Source organism: Hetaerina americana, unplaced genomic scaffold (genome assembly GCF_022747635.1).
Source record: "Hetaerina americana unplaced genomic scaffold, ioHetAmer1.1.p SCAF_13, whole genome shotgun sequence".
NCBI lineage: Eukaryota > Metazoa > Arthropoda > Insecta > Odonata > Calopterygidae > Hetaerina > Hetaerina americana.
The window spans coordinates 13,799,041-13,822,893 of NW_027286403.1; the positions used below are offsets into that span (position 1 = coordinate 13,799,041).

Below are 23,853 nucleotides of genomic sequence, written 5' to 3' on the forward strand. Positions count from 1 at the left end.
ACGGCTGTGCAATTTTAATTGCTCGAAAGCCATTAATATTCCTTTCGATATAAAAGCTAGGTTGTTTTGCTATTTCCATTTACTCCTCTGTTATCCCATGACAGTATCGAGATTCTCCGACGAAAAATATCTTTCCATCCGTATTAACTGTGAGACCCGATTCCAAGCATGCGAGTTCTGCAGTTTACGGAACCAGGGGACAGCCTATACGGGAGTTACCCGAAGCAATCTCCGGATTTATTAACGGTGGATTACGGCATCCTTCGAGGAAATTTACTCCTGAGACTCTCCCATGCTTCTCAATCAGCGCCGTGATTTCGGGACCAGATGCTGTTTCCCAGCCGGCAATCAATACCGTAGGCCTACCATTCGATATCAATAAAGGATTTAACTCAGGAAAAAGATACATTGGTCCTTATTCTACTTGAATTTATTTTTGGCCTGCCATGTTCATTTGATTTTTCTTTTTTTTATGTAAAAACGGCAATGGATACGTATAATTATTTACAATTTTCCATCACTAATCCCCCACCAATTTCTCATTTCGAAGCAACCGACAGTTGATGTTAGGAATTGATTTCCATGGAAAACAGCAGTAGATTAACATTCCAAAGTTGACAACTTCTTAAAATATTTCGATGGTTGAGGTCTCTGTCATTTTATTTATATTGAGAACTAGGAGATATTCCTTACAGTTTATTCAAGCATTATCTCCATTGGCTTCCTAGCCGATCAGACAGATCCTAACTGTTGTATTATGATAATACCAATTGGGAATGATATATATATATATATATATATATATATATATATATATATATATATATATATATATATATATACATATATATATATAATTGGCAATTTTCCACAAAAATTATTGTGGAATTTTGGGGAAAATTGCCAGTTTTTAATTAGATTAATAAATATTTCTGAAATGTCTTACGTACAATGAATAATGCCCGGAAAAACCACGTAAATAATTTAATAGTCGTTCAAGCAAATGATGGAAACGTTTCCGTAGCATTTCCTCCCCGCTGAAATCCTCTTAATTATCATTTTTGTTACTTCAATTATGAAAAAAGGGCTCAAAGCTAAAATATTCCATTTGCCATAAAATTCAAGATGGTGATACATTGTTATCTTTTTTTGTGAATGAGGTGGGCATTAAAATTTGGAAAATTGATTACTTAAAGAGTTTGAAAATGTATATAAACCTAAATGCAGCCGCATATCACCATTACATAAATGTAATAAATAAAAGTTTAATATCTATATCTACTATTGCTGTGCTTTTTTAAGGCAACATTTATCTTTATAAACTTACTTTTTATGCTAACTAGTTGTTATTATTACGGTTAATTGGTTGTTGTGAGTCATTGACACCATCATAATATTAAATTCTATCGTTTCACGTCGATCATTCGATATTGTGGGAATATTGTGGACGTTGAAGTATCCTTGAGGTACGCAAAGGTGCTATATTTCTTGGAGGTATGTCTGATAAGAAAAAGTACTGCTTTCAAGTACCCGAATACCGATTCAAAAGTATTTTCTCAGTTTCTGGCTTCCACGGTGCTTTTGAAAGCTGGGTATGGACGTTTTCCAATCCTTATAAGTACGAATATTTTCCCGCTTCCCTTTCGAAGTGAATAGGTTTCTGCCGAGCAATTTTTTAAAGTCTGGAAATAAAAAATCCCTCGGGGTCAAATCTGTTGGATACCGTGGATATTGTAAAAATTGTACCTTTAATTCCATAATTTCTGCCATCGAAACTGCGCAGGTGTTCACTCGTGCAGAGCCTTGATGGAAGAGAATTTCTTTTTTTGCCAAATAAGAAGTTTATCTTGATTTCTTCGCTCAACCGGTGCAATAGTGACGCATAATACTCTGAATAGTTTGTTCTTTTGCAAGTGATCGGTGTAGATGATTCCGCGTGCATCTGAAAAACCCGTGGTGGTCACTTTTTCGGCCAATTTCACTCTCTTCTTTTTCTTCGCAGAAGGATCGTCTAAGAAACCCACTCTTCCTTTTCCTCTTGATCGTGTTTCGTCCACCGTTATGGATTTATGTAGAAATTAGTCAGAATTAAGGCGGAAAAGTGCCAAACCAGCCACACGATTGTGTTTATTTTACAACTACTCAAAATATTTCTATGGCTGCCGTCACGTACACCTTATTTCGACAGAGAAAAATCATCAAAATAATTTCATTTTTGAATTTAATAACAGTAATAATTTAATACGTTGTATTGTCTAACCTTATGAAGAAGATTTGTAAAGAAGATTGATACTGATGGTAATTACTTTCAGAAAAGATGCAAAGAAAATCAGCCATGATTTTAATGTGAGCGTTTTGCCACATTTGTCGTAGCATCGTCTTTGATGGGGGTTAGCCTGGAGGAGATGCTATCAAAACGTGAGCATGGTGAATGGTTTAGTAGATCGAAGGATTCTGCATTCTCGAGTTTCACCGCGTCGTTCTTTAATGCTGACAACAGTTTCGCCGAAGTTGCATTCGGCGTCTTCATGTGGAAGATGAGGGACTCGGATTTTGGCCACCCATATATAGGTGGTCCCGTCTAGTGGCTGCTCGCTGATTGATCCGTTTCCGGAGAACTCTCTTCCACGCGTTGTGGAGATGGTAGCCTTCATCTATGTTAATGTTCTCCTGGTTTTTGGCGATCTAGAAATCCATTCCAAAATATTTAATTTTTCTACTTTATATTTCTAGCATGCATAAATTAGGATTGAAATCACTCCTGTGCTTGCCATCTTACAAGTGGAAAATGTATTATATTTGCTTAAAATATTTTATCGCAATTGCCCTTGTCTTCATTTATGTACATATTTAGCCAATACAGCTTTCAACGCATAAATTACAATTCAAATCATGAGCTCGACATTCATAATGTTGAACGAAGCAATCAATCATTTTTAAATGTTTATAAAATGAAATACTAACCTTGCCCTTCGGAAATCACCAAGTCGGTTTTATGACATCCTACGCATGAGAGATGAATTGAATCCATTTAAATGCCGCACGAACAATGCAACTTGTTTTAACATTAGTTAAAAATTTATAAATTGATCATTTATCGAATGCGTTGCTGTTTTTATTACTTTAATGGCTATTAATATGTTATTGAAATAATTTTCAAACTCCAATGCTGGACCGATTAGAGCAGGTTCCCTTCTAGAGACTCATTTCTTCAGTACCAAGACCCTATTACCTTTTCAACTGTAACATTTAAATCCTCCTTCCCTCGGTTAACACTTCCCCCACAGGGCAGGCATACATATATCCAGAATTTCATCTTAACAATGCTAAATACACTGTCGTATCCATAGTCGGTCACTGTAAAAAAGGTTTGAGAAATAAAAACCTTAGAGTTCACTTTAATCACATTAAAAACGCCCGATGAGTCAAGTACACTAATTATTTGTGTGTTTGGAGTGAAGCTCATGCTAAATATCTCACAGTGCATATTTTTCATTCAACCTGGCTCCCTGATATTACAGGCGCATTATTTTCTCAATTCAGAACCTGAATTGTAGACTGTAGACTGTATCGAGTAAAAAGACATCCGGTGACGACCGCGCTGCTGCGATTTCACCCAGCTTTCTCAGTCCCTGTCTGTTCAGGCTGAGTTCCCTAAATAATAATTCCATTAGAGGAAAGGAGTCCTTGAGTTGAACGAAACGTCGGAGTTCTCGAAGGCGGCTGTGCGCATACAATTGCTCGCAAGCTCTCAGCCGTCGTCTCGTGAAGTCATATTTGCTATTCTTTTGCTATTTCAATTTTCTCCCTTAAAATTCTACTGCAGCATCGAGATTCTCAGAAAAAAAATTCGTTTAATCCATATTAACTGCGAGACACGATTCCAAACATGCGTGTTCGACATTTTCGGAACCAGAAGACCAATGCGGGTGGTACCCGAAGCAATCTCCGGATCTATTCGCCGTTCTACACGGCAGCCTTCGAGGAAATTTTCCTTCTAAGAGGCCCACCGTGCTTCTCAATCAGCTCTGTGATTTCGGGACCAGACGCTGTTTCCAAAGTGGTAATTAATTGACTCACTCAGGCCGATCGGGAAAATAGAAACTCAGGAAAAAGAAATATCAGTCCTTTCCCTATTTAAATTTATTATTTTCAATCCGTTTCCATTTGAACTTTCTCCACAAAAAGATCAAATGACACGAAATATTGCCGTGTGTAGTTACTTACAATTTTTCATCACTCTCCCTCGACAATTTCTTAATGTGAATCCTCTGCGACTTTGACACTAAAAATGGAGTTCTATGAACCAAAGGCAACAATAACTCAAACTATTTCCCTGGCTGACATCACTTGCGTGTTTCGACTGAGAAAAATATCAAAATAATATCCTTTCCGAATATTTAATAAATAGTTTGGGGTTTCTCTCCCATTTCTTCATCTCAGCTACCCCATAAAAGTGATCTCTAACATGGATGAGTTCATGATGTGCGCGCAAGTTCCTATCACCACTTGACGTCCGGTATACTTTTGCTTCTCTAACGGACAATAATGTCATAAAAATAGATGTTCCCAAAGAATATAAATAATAAATGATCATTTAAAATTGTTTTCCTTGGCCTTGATTTTGCTTATTCTTTCTAATTGAATGATATACTGAATGATTTGGATTTCCCATTAACACAGTTTAAATTCACATAGTTCGGGAGGTAGAGTGTCATTCTTTGCGATTCCACAAAATTTACTTAAATTTTCTTCAGAGCAAATTCATATCTTTATTTTATAAACACGGAGAAAGTTTTTAATTTCATTGTGCATTGTTAAATTCCACAGTGTTTTGTCTTATATAATCCTGAAGACTGATATGTTCAACATGATATCGTGTAAGGTTCAAGATATTCCTAAATTTTTATCTTTCTTGTCAATAAAATTATAAGTAAAATTTGGAACTTCGATTTCTTAAACGGTGTGAAAATGTGGATAAACGTAAATACAACCGCATATCACCATGAAATAGATTTAGTAGCCTAAGAATTAAAAACTTTTTCTATCATTTTTTTAGGTTTTCATTAACAATATTTATCTCATTTAAATATATTTTCTCACAAACTGTAGTGTAGTAGTTTGTAACACGTTTAAGTGATTAGTATGAGTCAATAATGCGATCTGAAAATTAAATTCTATCAGGACACACCGACCATTCACAAATGTAGAAATAAAGTGGATTTTAAAATAAATCTTCAGCTATGCATTTGTTGTGTCAAATACACTAATTAAAAAAACCATAAACACAGTAATCAACCCGAAGGTCGGTTTGGTAGGTGACGGCAGAGTTCACCCAGTACTAAGCCCTATACGGGGTGTGAATATTCACACATCAGGGTAGGGGGGCCAGTTCCTTTCCCTATGCCGGTTATGGTTTCCCAGGAAGACCTGGTACCCGAATAGCTTGGGTGGAGCTGCGGGTGCCCAGAGTGCCTTGCCCGGGAATCGACGCCGGGACCCTCTGGTCAGCAGTCCAACGCTCTACCCACTGGACTACCGCGACCCACATACACTAATTAATTGTGTTTTAAGAACGAATCTCATTCTAAGTAGCCCATAGTGCATATTTTTTTATTCAGTCTTGCTCTCTGATGTTGCTGCTATTTTCTCAATTGACAACCATAGATTGAATTGAGTAAAAACTCTTCCATTGACGACGGCACTGCTGCTAACTCACTCAGCTTCCACACTCCCTGTCTGCTTGTGTTGAGTTCTCTCCACCATAATTATAATTCCTTTAGAGATAAGTAGGTTTGATTTGAACGAAATATCGAAATTCTTGAAGACGGCTGTGCGCTTTCAATTACTCGGATGTCCTTAGCCGTCATCTCGATAAAAAAGTTAGAATGTCTTGCTATTTCCAATTCCTCCCTTGTTATCCTACGGTATCTAGATTCTCAGAAGGAAAATCTCTTTTCACCCGTATTGACTCTGAGATTCGATTCCAAGCATGGGTGTCCCGCATTTGCCGAACCAGAAGACAGCCAATCCTGGAGGCATCCGAAGTAATCTCCCGATCTATTCACGGTTTAGTAGGGCATTCTTTGAGGAAAATTACTTCAAAGAATCAGAAGAAAGAAAAATGAGTCTTTTTCTACTTAAATTTATTGTTTTTAAGCAATATTTATTTGATTTTTCTCTTTATGATGAAAAAACGACAGTTGCTGTGCTGGTGTATGTCGTGCATCATTAGTTACAAATTTTCATCAGTACTCACTCACCAATTTCTCATTGTGATGCAGCCGACAATTTGATTTTAGAAATGGATTTCTATGGAACAAAGATACCAACTTCTCTAAATTTGTAATTGGCTGTGGTCCCTTGCACTTAATTTCGATTGAGAAATAGGAAATATTCCTTTCAATTATGTAAACATTGTCTCCATTGGCTTCCAAAACGAACATACAGATTCGAACTGTTGCAATATGATGATAACAATACTGAATGACACATTTACCAATAAGCCAGACTTTCATTTTGTACATTCATTACAAATCACTTGCAAAGTAGACGGAACCCACTAGTTCCATAATACATGAGTTCCACTCTTCAGAACTATATAACGCGCAGAAGCTTAACAAAGACAAAAAGTGCTTTGATATACTACCCCTAAACAAATATTTTTGTACACAGCGGTTAGAGAACGCGATATTAAACATCCCTTTCCATTTCGGAAGGTAATATCCTGCCTGAGGCTCTGCCCTGCTGACCAGTTACATTAACCTGTTGAGCACCACACACCCCCACCACCTGTAGCAATGGCAAAACGTGTTCCGCTTTCTGTGGCAGACTAATAACCTCTACCGCTTGTAGTCACATCGCTTACTAGTTCAGGCTTAGTTTTGGGTGAGAAATATTATCTCACCAAACCTCAAAAGATATTGCGGGTTCCTAGTCGATGTCATACGAGGTACAATAGATGTGCAGGAACTCCGGTTGAGAGAACCCTGTACCAAGTAAGTCGCCACGTTAGCGTTCCTGCTCTTCATCATTCCTGAATACGAGGACAGTCCTCGATCTGCACATTGATTAGATATAGCATTGGAGCCAATTAAGTACCTACACTGATATACGTACCCAGTATAACAAATATTTCTACTGCCAGAAAACTCAGAGGTGTTGATTGGCTTCTCCTTAGGGCCAGCGGATGCTGGTTGGAACGACGGAACCAACATGCATTGGTTGAAGTCTACCACAAATTGACATTTCTTCTTGATGGCTGCTCTTGGTTTGGTTCTCAGCGTAAGCAGACTACTGAACATTACTTTTTTCAATGCTGTGGATGAAATAACCTCGAAACAATAGTCCAATGGACAGACGTATTGTGCAGACGCTGAAGACTACGGACTGCAAGGGGTATATTTCAGCAGCATAATTTCTACTGAATTCCGGTACATAGTCTCATCAGCAACAATTTCCAATAGAAAATGACTAGGATAATTTAATTTTGCCTGTTGATAAAATCTTATGGATAATAATTGCATAGCATAAGCGCCCATCTCAACATGCGTGGGGAAATACGAGCAAACACCCGTGATGCTTAAGCAGCTTGAGCACTCCCAAGGGCATTATTTAGACTTAGTAATTGGACTGAAAATAAAGCCTCTTTCAACCTCAGTTCGTTAAAATCCAACAAAATTTGACCTAACAATTTTTTATGCAAATTACAGGATCCAATAAACTTTACCAAAGCGTCACGAAATCCCCGAAGGATCCCTCTTGTACCTGTAGACGCTTAGGAAGATCTGTCCCCCTACATATGTGGAAGGTTTGGTTGAGATCTCGTAATCTAATAGATCTATCGCGTCCGTTGAGTGATAACTCTTCCTCTACTTCTCGCTCATATAATCTAGGTGCTTTCATATGTAATCCTCTTGGGCTATTAATAAAATAGCCATCCCGTACTTTAATCATTCGTATGCGCGATTGGAAATAAAACAACAGAACTGCTCCTTACTGGATGCTGGGTTTTCTAGAAACGTAGAAAGGGTGGAGAGAAACCAGCACCGAAAACGAAAGGCGCCAGGGGGGTCCGCATCTTAACGTCCCATCCTACGGACGGCGTACTCCTCTAAAAGTGCTCTCTACGGAGCACCCCTAGTAGGGTTCAGGATACCGCAGAAATATTCTGCCACTGCCTGGATTTGAACCTGGGCCTTCCATGTGGGAAGGCAGTGCATTAGCCATGGAGCCCATCTGCGAAGTCTCCATGAAGCTCGTGGCACTCATTCGTAGGCGATTGCTGTGGATTGACAATTCGGAGGTGTTTACTAATATGCCAAACTACGAGTCATGGTTCAAATTAATTCACGATCTGCAAATGTTCCCATAATTATTTTTTTAGTTACAAAGACAGATTCAATTAGTTTTTATCAAGCTAGAAAATCGTTCAATATATTGTATTTAAAAAACAGCAAAAAAGATATACTATCTTATGACGACAAATCTCTTAAGGGAACGGGCTAGAACTTCCTCGAAAAGGAGAGCATTAAATCGTCTGTGGTGAAAAACCGGAATGTGCATGCTACACGGAAGTTGTTTCACCCACGGAGAGAGAAAAGGAAAAGGGAAGGTTAAATTATAATGGTATCTAACACACCAAACACAACTGAAATATGATTTTGACGACTTCGTGTTTCAACACGCCGACATCTCCCAAAATGCAGAATAAAATTATTTTGATTATTATTAGAAAAGAACGAGGTGCAATGGGGATCGAGATGGTGTGGGGGCTAACGTACTGGCTTCCCACCTAGAGGGCCCGGGTTCAAATCCCGGCGTTGTTGAATATTTTTCAGAGGAATCTCGATCCCTACTTGAGGTGCTTTGTGGAGGGCACTTTGAGTGAGTGCGCCGTCCGTTGGATGGGACGTTAAGCTGTGGACCCCTTGGCGCCTTTCGTAAAGAGTAGGCTAATGCCGACGCCGGGTTTCTCTCCACCCTTCATCCTTTCCTATCCATCCCCTATGGCTCAAATGACCTCAGCTGTCGGTCGCCTCCCCTAAAAACTACTACTACGAGGTGCAATGAAGTTAGAGACGCGAGAAGAATTAAAGAGGGGGGAAGTAATAGGAGCAAAAATACGTCCATATTAGGGGTCACTGTCTAAAAATGACGAGACATCACGCACCTTCGAGGGGCGGGGGGTTGTCCACCGTGGCATGACGCAGCGAGAGTAGCAGTAGGAGAGGTCTGCTTAATCAAATCACAGCCACGTCACCTGAAGTGAATTACTCACCCAGTTACCTTAGCTGGCCTTGATAATGTATACACCAATTCAAAAAAGACATAACCATCAGCTGTTAGTCTGGGTAGCACCATCGAGTGTTCAGATGAGCTTTTGTTGATAGCGCCCCAGCAGCTAACACTGCGAACAGACTATGGTCCGTGTTTGACAAATCACTATTCCTTACCGGGCAAAAGCAGAAGTTTCGTCAACTGCAGGTAGACAAGGATATTACATCACTTTTTCTACCCGTAGAAGCAGTTTACCAACCACCCCTCTTCCTCCGACCGAGCCAGTACATAGAGCCCCAACTGCTGCCCATCGAATCCTGGCTGCTCGTTCTATACATTTCCCCAGTCTTGTCGGGTGGGGTTCTAACCATGGTGCATTGCTTGATTTCCCTCTGAGCTGACACCGGAAAAAAGGGAAAATATGTGCATTAGACCCTGCTGCAACGCCTTTGATTGATGTTGAATTGAAGCGTAAACTAAATTCAATTGAAGTTTTCAATCAAGATATTTATAAAATGAGGGGAGCAACATGGATTTTTGGATGCATGTATCGCGCTCGAGAAAAAGGTGCATAAGTAATTCCATTCCAATTTGTCCTGAAGCTTTGAAAAAGAACTGGGGATTACGAGTATTAGGATTCGAGTTTTGAAAAAAGGACACGTTTTATATCTTGGTTTATTGCATGGCATGTGAGTGGCTTTGGGATGGGGCGGACATTTAATGAGTGATTGGTTGATTTGAGGAGATCTGATAAGTTAGCGAGGCGTTAGGAAGTACGGAGGGACATTTGGGAAAAAGGTTGTTGGTGGAGTTGTGGTTCTTGAGGATAGGGTAGAGATTTTTGGGATGGATTTCAGGGACTATATGCCAGGGAAATAGACGATGAAAATTGAAATGGGGTGGGTTCCTGCGGTGCAGGAAGGTTTAGTAGTGTAACCATGTCTTCGGATTCTTTTCTTTAGGAGGAGGTGGTGTCGGTTTTAGAAAAATTTACCAAGGGAGTCGGGATGATTGAAAATTCGGTATCCTCGTGTGGAAAGGGATTAAGAACTAGAGCGTTTGGTGTGATATGGGTGGGAGCTGTTATAGTGTAAGTATTGATGTTTGTTAGTCTGTTTTATTTGTACAGATGTATGGAATGCTTTGTCTATTAATGATGTGTTTACATCAAGGAAGTTGATTTGGGAGGAGGAAACGGTAGAGGTAAAGGAAACAGAGGATCAACGGTTGAGGTCGGAAATGAAGGTTTTCAGGGATTTAATGCCATGTGGCCAGAGAAGGAAAATATCGTCAATATATCTGAGCCACAAAAGAGGTTTTTGGGGTTGTTTTGAAAGGAAACAACCTTCCAAGCCTTTCCAAGGTATATTAAAGGCGAAGGGCTTTGGACTGTTGCGGAACTCTTAAAATACCGCTAAATGCCTGTCAGACAGAGGAAGGACCATGACGCAAAATCTATCATTAAAGTTTACCTCATCCAAAATCAATACTATAATGAACATTCCTTTGTTCTTATGCTTTTTAGTACGACATTAATTCTTGCCCAACACAGGTACAATTTACCTACAATGTATCGAACATTTTAAATTAATTCAAAGTGATACAAGAAAAAAATAGTAAAAGTAGAACAATAATTGTGGGGTCATTTTTGAGAGGATTTTTACGGGGCTGGATAGGGTTATTGAGTTTACGGTTGCACGTCTACTTGCGACATAATATGACTGAAAGAAAATCGTTAGTTAGTTTTGCTATTTGTGGCCAAGGCATTTAAGTTCAAAGTTAAGCCGGTTTAATTTAATTAATAATTTAATACATTAATTAATTTATTTAATTAATATTCCAACATTATACCCTCACAATCGTGGTCCAGCCAGAAGTTAGTGCAATATTCGATGGGCATAACCAATTGTTAAATAAGGTTCGCAACTTACAAGCAGGATAGTTTTCTGAACTTTTAGCGCACGCATGGTATTTATTCATCGCTGGTTTGAAACCGCTTGCCTGACATCTTTCTCACCTCAATGCAACGTTGCTTACGACCACGTATTCATTCATAAATACTCAGCCGCGAGGTTGCCCGTACTCATGCGGCTTTGATAAACAAATCCACCGATTACAAAAAATACTTTCCCAAAAATAATTACCATTTTCCAAAATATTAAGTTTTGGTTGGGAAAAATGAAACGGTGACCCAGGGATTTCAGAGTGCTCAGGGATACCCGTCGCCACTACGTTCCTTTTCCCCTCTCTCGTTCTTTCATTCTTAGGGACTCACGTCCATAAAAACGTCTCGCAACTTATATCCCAAATACATTACCACTCTAAGCCTATCCTTCCTCCAAAATAACTCCATACTTATACAATAAATACCGCAACATATATATTTGGAGGAAATAGTAGCATTAGCATTTACATGGATATTAGCGCATTTCTTCTCGTGGCCATTATGGCGAGAATGACAGTGCGTGTAATGTGCTCCATATTATAAATGATATCTCGATTGGCGTTTCGGAACGTTTTATTATAGAATACATATCTCTTCTTATGTTAGGCAGTTCACGTGGTTTCCGGCAGTAGGAACATACCTAATTGTAGCTCGCGCTAATTATAATTCGAACTTTTCAGGTTCGATATCTCGATATAAAACGAATCGCGATATTCCTTCAAGAGTATTATCGACACTGTAAGGTATCCAAGATTGCTGAACACACATTGTTATTAATAAATGAACATAAACTGACACAAATGCATGGGTATATTCTTGATTTCCGCCAGGTTGGTTCGTTAATTAATACAAATTCAAGCAATGTAAACAGCGAAAACCCGAAAGAGCTGTTAGGATCAGTATGACAGCGGGTTTGTTTTCATCTGAATTCGAGTGCAACACCGTCCGTCATTTAAATTATGTGCTATTTTCAAGTGAAGACCAACTCAAATTGAATGTGACGGTGTCGTTTTAGCTTCCTCCCTGCTGGGTGCTTTGGGAATCATTTTGCAATGAAGAGTACGAATGGCTGAGACTGGTTATATGTTTCTCGTTGGTATTATAGGGAGTAAATTCCATGGTGCGACATAATTTGTGCTCGATTTTATTGAGCAAGAATGTGAGCGGAAATCTGTACATATATATCGGCACCGATGACTAACTAATGTCCTGGTCCACCGTGATGGTGATAAGGTACTCAACCATGTTAATAGATAAGTGTAATCGGGAATAACGAGAAATTACGATGATATTTTCAATATGACCATTTGTCTAATGTGTTAATCCTCTAACAGTTTCTAATTTGTTAGCTTTTTGTGGATGGCAAAGCAACTCAAATTCACCTTTTTTATATCTTCAGTGCCGATTTAAATAATAGGAAATTGTCCAACATTCTTACTCAAAAAAGACTCGTTGAATTTCTTGCAATAAGATTGTATACTATTTTTACTTGCGATTACGCCGTCACTGTGATATAAAGTGAGCTAGTAGTTAGTTAAAGTTAAAATAGAAAGCACTAACTCATCGTTTTGTGTAGAATTTAGTTCAGCATAAATAACGCTTGTTTCATGTTAACATCTCGGCAAGATGCCATGAAAGTATGCCTTGCAATACTTTCTTGTTTGTTCCGTTTGCTGATACTCAAGTTCCAACGAGTTCGCATTTTATTGAGAGCTTGCAATTACTTGTGGTTTTGGTTCAATGGAATTCACCATAGGTAGTAACCTTCCAAAGGTAAAAACCTATCTGGGAAATTTAAGGCACCGTCTGTTTTCAACTCACTTGTGAATTGTATGCATGCATCTAAAGGATTCGACTGTTAAAATAATTAATCAAAGGTTTGACCTTTCAATATACAGAAAAAAGTGTCTCTCCGACCAAATTATCCACTCCACATCCAAGCATCACCATTCACAAAAACACGCGGCCTTTCATGCCATGTTACACACGGTATTCAATATTCCAATGTCGCCACACAAAAAATAAGAGGAACTCCGTATTATTAAACCAATTTCAGTCAACATGGGTTACAGGGAAATAATGATTAACAACAGAAAACAAAGAGATAGCCCAGATATCTATATACCACACATCTAATCTTGACGAGTACTGATGGCGAAGAATTCCATTTCTTGGCCACATTTCACTCAGGATACAACAAATACTCTCCAAAAACAAAATCGAGAGAGCTTTTTACATCACACATACTTTTAAAAACATAATAGGTTCACCCAAAAAAAATGTGACATAATGCAACAAAGCAGGGTTTATAAACTCAGTTGTGCAGATTGCAATATTGGACAGACAGGGAGGACATTCGATATTAGGATCAAAGAACACCATTCGTACCTCACAAAGAAAGGAATCAGATCCCAATTCGCCAAACATCTCTTAGATAAAAATCACACCAGTAACTTCACAGCAGACTTCTTCACACTGAAATGAAAGGATGCAGTTTGAATGCTTTGTAGGAGTTAGGAATTTGGCAATCCCTTCAGTCTGACAGGTTTGAGGTGGTCAATGAAACATTACACCTCTCCCGTTCCCCCTCCTAAAATTCTTAAAAGACTCCAATATCGGCATCAATCTCACCCCCACCAAGGCAGTGATGATCATCGACCGTCCGTAAATAAAGGTGAAACCATTGTAGACAAACATCCCCCCTAGTTAAATGTAGAACACAATGTGTTAGTTTTTTCCGCCACTATTTCTAAGAACGGTGGATTGTTACATTGTGTTCTTCATTTAATCAATATAAACTTTCACAAATTTGAGCTGGTGACCTTCCAATACATACCCTCCCCCTGCCCTAGACCATTAATAGGTTGCTGCACCAAAACTCAACTTATCCCCTCTCCCTTACTCCCCTCTTGGAGGCAGACTTTGTAAGCTGAAAAAATGTTGATGTTTGTTACCTGATGATGATGTACAGCATCAAAACCATGGTCATGAAATATCAAATCTTTATTGTGGAAGTGTGAATTTTCTTATTTGCCCTCGTAATGAAGGAATTCCACAAAGTTAAACCTGAAGCTGTTATGTTTTCTATGCTCTCATTTTTCTTTCTAGATGGTGTGTTAAAATGATCAATTGAAGTTAAATTAACCATTCGCCTCAGCATTAATTTTTTTAATTTATTTTTTTCTATTTAGTTAATATTGACAACATCAAGGAGATACGTATTGGAAAGAACACTGATGTGTTGAGGAGCCGTGAACTTCTGGCTGGCTACACTGAGGATTGTGCATTTTCCATCATATATGGAGACAACTTTGAATCTTTGGACTTGGTTGCTACTACAGTGGAGGAAGCTAACATCTGGGTGACAGGACTGAATGCTCTAATAGGAGCTAATAAAAGTTAGTGAATATTTGTTTAGATAGCCCTGTTAGTTTTGAAGCATGAAAAGAGGCCTAATTCTTTTGATGTGTTATAACTAACTTGGAATACCTAATTTCCAGCTTCCCGAACATCCTTGTCATTGAAGGATCTCAGGTTTCCCGGTGTATGGTATTCAAGAAGTTCTCTCGGGTTTCCCACCGGGTCAGGTTGCAGTACACCGACATCTCGATGGCTGACTCTGCCATCGAGATGTCAGTGTGTACTGTAACCTGACCCGGTGGGAAACCCGAGAGAACTTCTTGGAAATCTTTGTCATTCCAATTTCAAGTCCTTAGCACTCTTTCTCAGTGTACCTTGTTGCACATCAATTGACCTGCTTTATACCAAGGAGTTCAATTCAATCATAAATGGTTTTCCCTGCTTATTGTCAAATAAATTCACCTCCATGCATCCGTAATCAATATGTATTGTATTTAATTAATGGTTAATACATTTTGAACTTCAAAATAGAAAATAGATACTTTTGATGTACGTATTGCAAGAAATGTTATTAAAACGTAAGGTCATTCCTTTCTTACCAAAGATATATTCACCAAGCCATCTGTATGCATTTGACAGATCATCCCTCAGAAGGGTTAACATAGTCGAAGGGCTAATGCAATTCTTGTTTCAAAACTTTACCTCACTTTCCATTTTTTAAATATTTCCCCCTGGATTTTTTAAGTTGCTTGAATGTATTCAAAGAAATACCTCTAAATTAAGCAAATATTTAATTGTATTTTATTTTCCCCATCTTGCCAAAGCTCATTTTTATGGTTCCCCGGATGCCATTGAGGAGAAGCAGGCACTGAGGGAAAGATGGTTGCAAGAGGTTTTTGAAGAAGCAGCGGCTGACAACTCTGGCTGCCTTGATGAGCGAACTGCTATTGAATTGCTGCAAAAGCTGAGTGGGCAGATGACTACCCATCGTATACGGCAAAAGCTAGCTGTAAGTATGAACTTAGATAAGCCATGGGCACTGCTATGTGAAATATTACTGCAAAAGAATAAAGTGGTAAACCTTAGGAAGTTAAAAGAATTCCTTTACATGTAAGAATTTTAGTGGAGTATGTGTTGGTGTAATTTAGTATTTGAACACATATCCAAGGGCTCATTGGTAAGTTATGCATTGCCGCTGGCGACAAAAGTAATGAAGTGAATCATATAGTTGCTTCATTCATTTGAGTTGTTAAAATAATTCACTTAGGCTTTTAAAAATGAAACTGGTTTGGAAGATCCTTCTTTTTCACCCACATTCCTCTTCATTCTTGCAGGAACATTCTTACATATTATTACAATTTTTTCATACAGGAATTTGACCAAATGAAGAATGATGGAAAACGGGGGAGAATTGAAAGCAAAGAGTTTATTGACATGTTTAAAGAGATAGCTACAAGACCAGAAGTTTACTTTCTACTCATAAGGTGAAGTATTTTCTAAAAATATTCCTGATTGCTCACTTTTAGTTTAGCCACAATGTTTATTAATGTCCTGTTATATTTCTAAATATGTCGATCATCACTATCTGTAATTTGTAAAACACCAATATTTTATTTGTATTAGGTACAGATAGTTGCAAAATTTGGTGGAATTGGCACCAGTATAGTTCTTATTGAATGAAATTAGACATTATATTACAATAAATGATAATATTGGCAATACTTTTGGCTATCAAAACCAAATATACCTAACAAATTGAGTCGCTTTAGGTGTGATGTGGTGGAAGTCATACATAATGAATAACTGATCGTAGCACTTTTCCACTTGATAAAATTTATTTTATGACCAGGTTTCAATGTATTTATAAAATGAAGTTATGTGCCATCTGATATACATTTAACATTCTAGAAGGAGGGCAGTGAATGTGGTAGGAAATGAGGGGAGGGTGAGAGGGGGGGAAAGAAGGGCGGAGCAAGGGGGAAAGGGAGGGGAAGAGAAGGGAAACGTTTGCACAGGATAGCGGAATACAGAGTTTCAACCTTTTTAAAAACAGTGCAAAGAGTTGTAAAGTGCGAAGTGGTCCACTTGGGTGAATGCCAGCAGTCACCAATAGCCCATCGGCAGCCAGGACGATGCCAGCTGGTGGGCCAAGGGTTGAAGTAAGGGCCAGGGGATAAGGCCCTTCTGGAAGGGTGGCGGCTGAATACCTCACACACTGGGGGGGGCAGTCAGGGAAGGGGGCAGTTGTTTGTCACACATGGTCAATGTTTATAAACGAAAGTTGATGGAATGGAGGGGGGAGGAGGAAGTGAACTTCATGTTATTGAGGAGGGGGTGTTCTTCTATACTCGTTGGACAATTTCCAGTTGTTCCAACATGTCTGATTTTTTGCTTTTATTGAACTTAAGTGGCACTTGTAATTTGAATTCATAGAAGTGGTTGGTCTCGAGTATGTGTTTGGCGTTCATTGATGTAGTGTTGCCTAAGATTGTCCGGAGGCGACTGAACTAAAGTGCGCCTGAGTGGTGGGGAACCCCTCTACCGAGCCAACCGGTCGGACCCCCATCCGACACTGTTGAGGCTACAGCAAACTAGTCCCAATACCTATTGTATGGACCCTGTATATCTAGATTTTTATTTTATTGTGATTGTCCATGGAGGGATTTTCATATTATTTTGTGTCTTTTTATTACGAAATCTAGGTTGTAAAATTAAAAATATTAAGTCCAAGTTCCTTATTTTCCTTTAATTATGGAGAAACTTCACCAAGTCATGTCATACACAATTTTTAATAGGATATACTTTTCCCAAGTTACATTTATTACTCTATGTCAGAGCATTAGAGCAAAAAATCAACATCTACATTCTGTATTTTGTATTCATAAATGCTTACTGATTGAATTGATTTACTCACTACCGTAATGTGGTAATATGAGGGTAGGCTGAAAAGTAATGCACACATGTTTTTGAGCGGGAACAAAAACAAATAGCAAGATCGGGCAAAAGGCACATTTCAGTACAATTCTTAAGTTTCAAAATCATATATTTATTTTTCAACATAGTCACCATTAAGGCTAGCACATTTCTCCTAGAGTGTAACAAGTTTTTTTATTCAGTCACTGAAAAACTCTTCCAACTTTTCTTGAATCCAGGACTTCACAGCTGCCTTCTCCTCATCTTCCAAGGTTTTATGATTACCCTTGAGGTGTCTCTTGAGTTGAGGAAAAAATAAAAATCGCATGATCAGGAGAATAAGGAGGGTGTAGAATCGGTTCAAATTTCAGGTTTCACAGAGCCTCTCCAGTTGCGCATAAGGTGTGAGAACAAGCATTGTCATGCTGCAAGATTATTGGCACCAGGCTGCCTTTAACGCAACAAACCTCTTCCTAGGATATCCATTAAGGTTTGCGATACACTTTTGAGTGATTCACTGATCATTTTTAATCAAATCTTTGACAAGTTGGCAATGTTTATCGTCTGTGGCAGTGATTGGACATCCACTGCATGTTTCATCAACAATAATGGCTTCTCCAGGCTCGCAACTACGAAAGTTTACTACCCATCGATTTACAGTAGACCTACCAGCAGCATTATCACCATAAACAGCCTTTAAACAACAATGAATCTCAGTAGGAGTCACTTTTTCAGCAGTTGAAAATTCAATGACAGCATGCTGTTTAACTCTCGTTTATATAGTCCAGGAACACGTCTCCATACTTCTGCTTCTGGAAGTACACTCGATGAATGAAACTACCTCAAACCTGTGCATGCATGTTGAGGGGAATGTTACTTCCATGTGCAACCAGGAGTACTTCTGAAGGTCATTTTGTTTGTGGTCTACAAGCATGTGTGTATTACTTTTCAGCCTACCCTTGTATGTCAGAGTGACCACTGTTATTTTATCTTAATCATATTTCTAAGGTCAAATATACTGAAATGTTTCATGATAATTTTTTTCCAAAGACAGCTAGCTCTTTGTCACTCTAGAGATGGCCAGCCTGGGATCTTATCACAAAGAGTGTTAATAGTGAAAACATAATAACAAATAAAATGTTGATTGAAAGTGGTAAAATTTTATCTACCCTCAGGCTTAATGCTCAGAATAAAAATGCACTAAGCAAGCATAGTAAATCAATAATTACTAAAAATGTATTTTTGTACCCTTAATTTTGTTAGCATAATTATCTGTTTTTAAACATTTTGCTTTATATTAATACTAGGGGCAGTCAAATGAAAACCGAACACCTGCCATAACACTCAGTCCATAAAATTGTAGAAGCTAGCTTTCTACATATCAATACTGCCTTCGCTCTGGTTGGAGAACTGAATAGTGACAACTTACAGGCACAACCAGTCGTTAGGTTATGTCCTTGAATGAATGTAAACAGTTTGCTAAGATTTGTGAGGACATCCGTTTTCTTAAAAATTGTAAACAAAACAACATCTTCCCTAATTTCATTAATTCACTCCTTCTTTACAAAAAACGGAACCTTCATTTGGACAATAAAATTTGGAGGAAAATTTTAGTTTGCGAAATTAATTTTCTTTTTTCCAAGAGAAGCCAACTTGAGATCGGTGCCTATTATCTGCACTTGAAATTTAACTGTTTACGGCTATTGGAGTTTTACATTCAATCATTTTTCATTCAATCATTCAATCAATTTTATATTCAATATTACTAGCCGTAAGAGCTCATTTCTATCAATAGGTTATGTCCTTGTTGGTGGGCAGACTGGTTGTTGTAGCGGGTGTTTGGTTTTCATTTGACTGCTCCTCAGGTATGTATCTGGTATGTAGATTAATCATTTAAATAAATATAGCACCATGGTGATCAAATTCATCAGGTTATATCTGATATGGTTAACCAAAGAATGCCATTATCCTGTTGCCTTTGTAATTTTTTCATCGATGTCGGTAGTTTTGTATTTGATGAAATTTTTTTATTTTCAACACAGATTTGCAAACAAAGACTACCTTACTCTTGAGGATTTACAACTGTTTCTGGAAGGTGAACAGGGGGTAAGTGTCAAAAAGGAGCACAAGCATATCGTATATCAATATATATGCCTTTGGTTCCATCCACCATTGCATCCTGTGCTTTGATTAAAGGTGCTGAAATGAACCTGGTATTTCAAAACTGGATGATAGACACACTTTACTCCCATTTCTTAAGGTTCTTGTTGATGCCTCCCCCATATTGAATCAGATGACCCCTTATATTTACTTCATTCATTTCTGAGGAGGAGGTTTTGATGAACATTGTTTTCCTCACCGGGCTATTTTTCATTTTTATTGTAGATGTCAGATCTTACTCCAGAGAAGTGTATGGAAATAGTTGAGCAGTATGAGCCAACACCTGGGGCTAGAGAAAAGGGCCAGCTATTGATTGATGGTAAGGGCACCATGTTCTCATTCACATGAGTTTTCTTTGTGGATTTACTATATCATATTTAGTAAATGAATGACCTCGAGGATCTTTGGAAACTGAGAAGTTGATATTAATTTCCTCTTTAATATGATGCTAATTAATTTGGTCTTATTCATACTTGCACAATGCCTTTGCATAAGAATATCTAATTCGTTTCAAATCAATGGATAATAAAATATTGGCTATTGCAATAGACACTTTTGTTTGCTTGATAAACACTATTTTGTTTTTCATCTCAAAAACCTGTGGGCAATTTTTAGAGTAGTCATAATTAAACTTAAAGGAAAAAGTGGGGGTTGACATCAAGCGAGGGAAGATTATGGTAACTCTTGAAAATACAGTAAAACCCTTAAATTGTAATTTTATAGGAATCCCAGAAAAAAAGTCTAAAATGGAGAAAATTGCAAATGGTGGGAAAAGGAGAATTTTCACTTTCATGTGCTAAATTACTGAAGTTATTGTATATAGTATCACCATCACAAATAACTTCAGCTGGAATTTTTCCATCATGATCAACATAAAAATCCTGCCTTCCTTAAGCAGTTATATACCATATTTTAGAACCCTTAAATTGCTTTCAAGCCCATGATTTGTAGCGTGAAGCATCCAATATATTCCATTTGATTGCCTTTATATTTCTACCATAATCATGCAGAGATGTGTTTTTCTATACTATCATTCTTTGATAATTCACCTTAAATGAGTGTATGATGCCTAAAACCAGTTTTGGGAGCTCACTAATACAATTTTCCGGAAAAGTTTTAGCTGTGCATTTCTCAAGAGTATATTCAGTAGATGGGTTGATCACTAATCAAAAAGCAGCAGATTCTTCCTGTTCTAAGAACCAAATTTAGCACCCAGAGCATGAAGTTCATCCTTAAATGTTTCTGAGGTCATTCATTTATTGGAATTTGTTGTATCTCTAGTAAGCAATGTTTTTTACAAATTTGAACTAGGATGCATCTAGGACTCTTTGATTCACCAACCACTATTGGCTGAAGCTTCTCATATCTATCTGCATTTGTGATTAATAAGACAGTCTTTGTTTGTTCAGCACCTCTCAGTGACATTGTTCCCCTCAGAAGCTCAGTATTTTTGCTGACAGCACATTAAATAATACCCCTGTCTCATTTGCATTCAAAACATCTCTTCAAGAAGCCTTTTAAAGTCTTGACACCTTCCACCAAGTTTCAGCCTCAACGTCAACACTTCTACTTTCACCACACACAGCCTGTATGCAAGATTTATTGCCTATTTTTAAACATATCCCACCAACCTTTGGACTCTCTAAAATCTTGCATTCCCAATCTTGTAGAAATGTGATATACTTTATCTCTTATAATGACACCATTCATGGGGATATTTAATAATTTATCACTTAAAAACCCCTCTATCAGTAGTTCTTTATACTTAGGATTCTTTGATATATTTTCTCATTTTTGACAAATGTCTACGCTGTTTTGTAAGTGGTAGCATCCAATTGCAATATTTCACAATTGTATTTAGTGTAGATGCCTGCAATTGTAGATGTTTTTCCAGGTCAATACAGATTCCCTCATGAGAATCAACTTGTTCCAAAATTTTTATTTTATCCTCAATTGAAAATGCACTCATTCCATGGTGCCACCTAAATTTGAAATTGATTTATGGTATGATAAAATATCATGGTATATTTAGCTGTGAAATGAATTAAAAATTATCTGAGTATCATTTAATTTTGTACTTTTGTTAACTTTAAAACACCTCTTGGAACAATTAGCAGCTGCTTAAAAGGGCTTGAATGAGCATGTCAAATAGTTTTCTTCCCCTTTTTATATTAATCTACCTTGAGAAAATAATTTTTCTCCATTTAAAATACAATCATAGCTTTTTATTTAAAAGTCTTTTAGCCTTGTCCAAGAATCTGTTGTAAAATTTGTCCATATCTTTTAACAGGTTTTACTAAGTATCTACTCTCTGATGAATGTGACATCTTTGAGCCAGCTCATCGTGATGTGTGTCAAGATATGACCCACCCACTTACTCATTACTTCATCTCAACATCTCACAACTCATACCTTTTAGAAGACCAAATCAAAGGTCCATCTAGTGTGGAAGGATATATAAGGGCCTTGGGTAATGGCTGCCGCTGTGTTAAAGGTAATAACTTTGTAAATTTTATTCTGTAACTTAAAAATATATGTACGATGGAAAAAATGGTCACTCATTATAAGCTGTATATTAGTAGGCCTACATATATGCAGGACTTGAGCTGTGAGTTACGATTGAGTATTAAAAATGTCAGTCTGTCCATATGCTTTCAAAAAGCTTTTCAGGGATTTGAGATAAATTTTTGGGTGGAAAATTCATTGAACAAAGGTACTGCATAGTAAAGTGAGGTGAACTTTCTCAGTGGTATCTCTGGTAATTTTTTAAGTGATTATCTTCCTTAATTATGACCTCTGGAGATATAATTTTTTCTTGTGGACATGTCATTTCATTGCATCATTGATACCATTGAAGAAGATACACGTGTAGATGCCTGGAGACAGAGCACGATACCTAATTGATTATATACTTGTCAGGAAGAGATACAAGAACCAAGTTAAGAAGTGTAAGAGCTACCCCGGCACAGATATAAATAGCGATCACAACCTGGTGATCATGGACAGCAGACTACGACACAAGAAGATGAAGAAAGAGACACAACAACCCAGATGGAACTCAAAGATACTGGAGGAAAAGGACACAAGAGAAAAGTTCACCTCAGCCATCGAAAGGGAAGTAGAAGGAGATGATCACAGCTGCAGATGAGCTCCTTGTGGATAAAGTGGAAATATCTAAGAAGCCATAGATAACAGCTCAAATAAGAGGTCTCATAGATGAAAGAAGAAAATACAAGAATGCAAGAAATGAGAGTGAAGAAGACCTCTATAAACTGTTGCTGAACCAGGTCATGTAAGAGTGCAAGAAGGCAAAGGAAGAATGGATAAAAAGCTGGTGCAAGGAAAATAATGACAACATGAAAAAGGGAAATAGATAGATGGTATATAAACTAGTGAAGAGGCAATTCGGGGAAAGAAAAACAAAATTGCAAAACATCCATGCTGTCAATGGAAAAATACTAATAGATGATGACGGCATTGGCAATAGATGGAAAGAATGTATTGAAGTACTCTATCAAGCGCCCAGACCGCTAGAAGATGGCTTAGCCAAAGATGAAAGCATGATAACTAAAGACGATCGGGGTCCGCAGATATTAAGAAGCATATTCAAGAGAGCTGTGGCAAACCTGAGCAACAACAAGGCACCAGGAGTTGACAAAATTAACGGAGAAATAATCAAGACACTCAGGGTTAAAGTGAAGGATGCCCTCTATGGAATAATCAAAGATAGCTAAAACAGTGGAAAGATACCAGAGGACTTTGAGAAAAGTATAATGATTGCAATACTGAAGAAACCAAAAAAAAGATAAATGCGAAGAACCCAGAACATTGAGCCTGGTGACTCAAACATCAAAAATCCTTTCTCGGATAATTATCCAAAGAAAAGAAGGAAAGGCAGAAGAAAGCCTCTCAGAAAACCAATTCAGATTCAGGAAAAACCAAGGAGCAAGAGAGGCAATTCTCAGCATGAGAGTTCTGGCTGAAAAAATGAGACACATAAATAAACCATTCTATGTGGCATTCATGGACTTAGAGAAGGCCTATGACAACATCAAATATAGCAAGATGTTTAAGATACTAGAAGCGCTTGGATTGGACTACAAGAGCGGAAAAATTATCCATAATCTCTACAAGAATCAGGTTACAACAATGCAAATGAAAAATTGAAAAATGGAGGAAAAATAGAAGCCAAAATA

General features: G+C 37.8%; 1 protein-coding gene across 4 annotated transcripts in view; it reads left to right on the forward strand.

Annotated features, from left to right (window-relative positions):
* LOC139686104 (inactive phospholipase C-like protein 2) overlaps positions 1-23,853 on the forward strand; it is a 223,946-nt gene that overhangs the window by 160,164 nt on the left and 39,929 nt on the right. For all 4 annotated transcript variants that reach the window (XR_011700295.1, XM_071583275.1, XM_071583273.1 and 1 more), the window contains exons 3-8: positions 14,416-14,622; positions 15,409-15,593; positions 15,956-16,068; positions 19,540-19,603; positions 19,883-19,976; positions 21,948-22,151. Coding sequence is in view for 3 of the 4 variants with exons in the window: in XM_071583275.1 (XP_071439376.1) it covers positions 14,416-14,622; positions 15,409-15,593; positions 15,956-16,068; positions 19,540-19,603; positions 19,883-19,976; positions 21,948-22,151 (867 nt within the window). In the remaining variant the exon portion in view is untranslated. The remainder of the gene's footprint in view (positions 1-14,415; positions 14,623-15,408; positions 15,594-15,955; positions 16,069-19,539; positions 19,604-19,882; positions 19,977-21,947; positions 22,152-23,853) is intronic.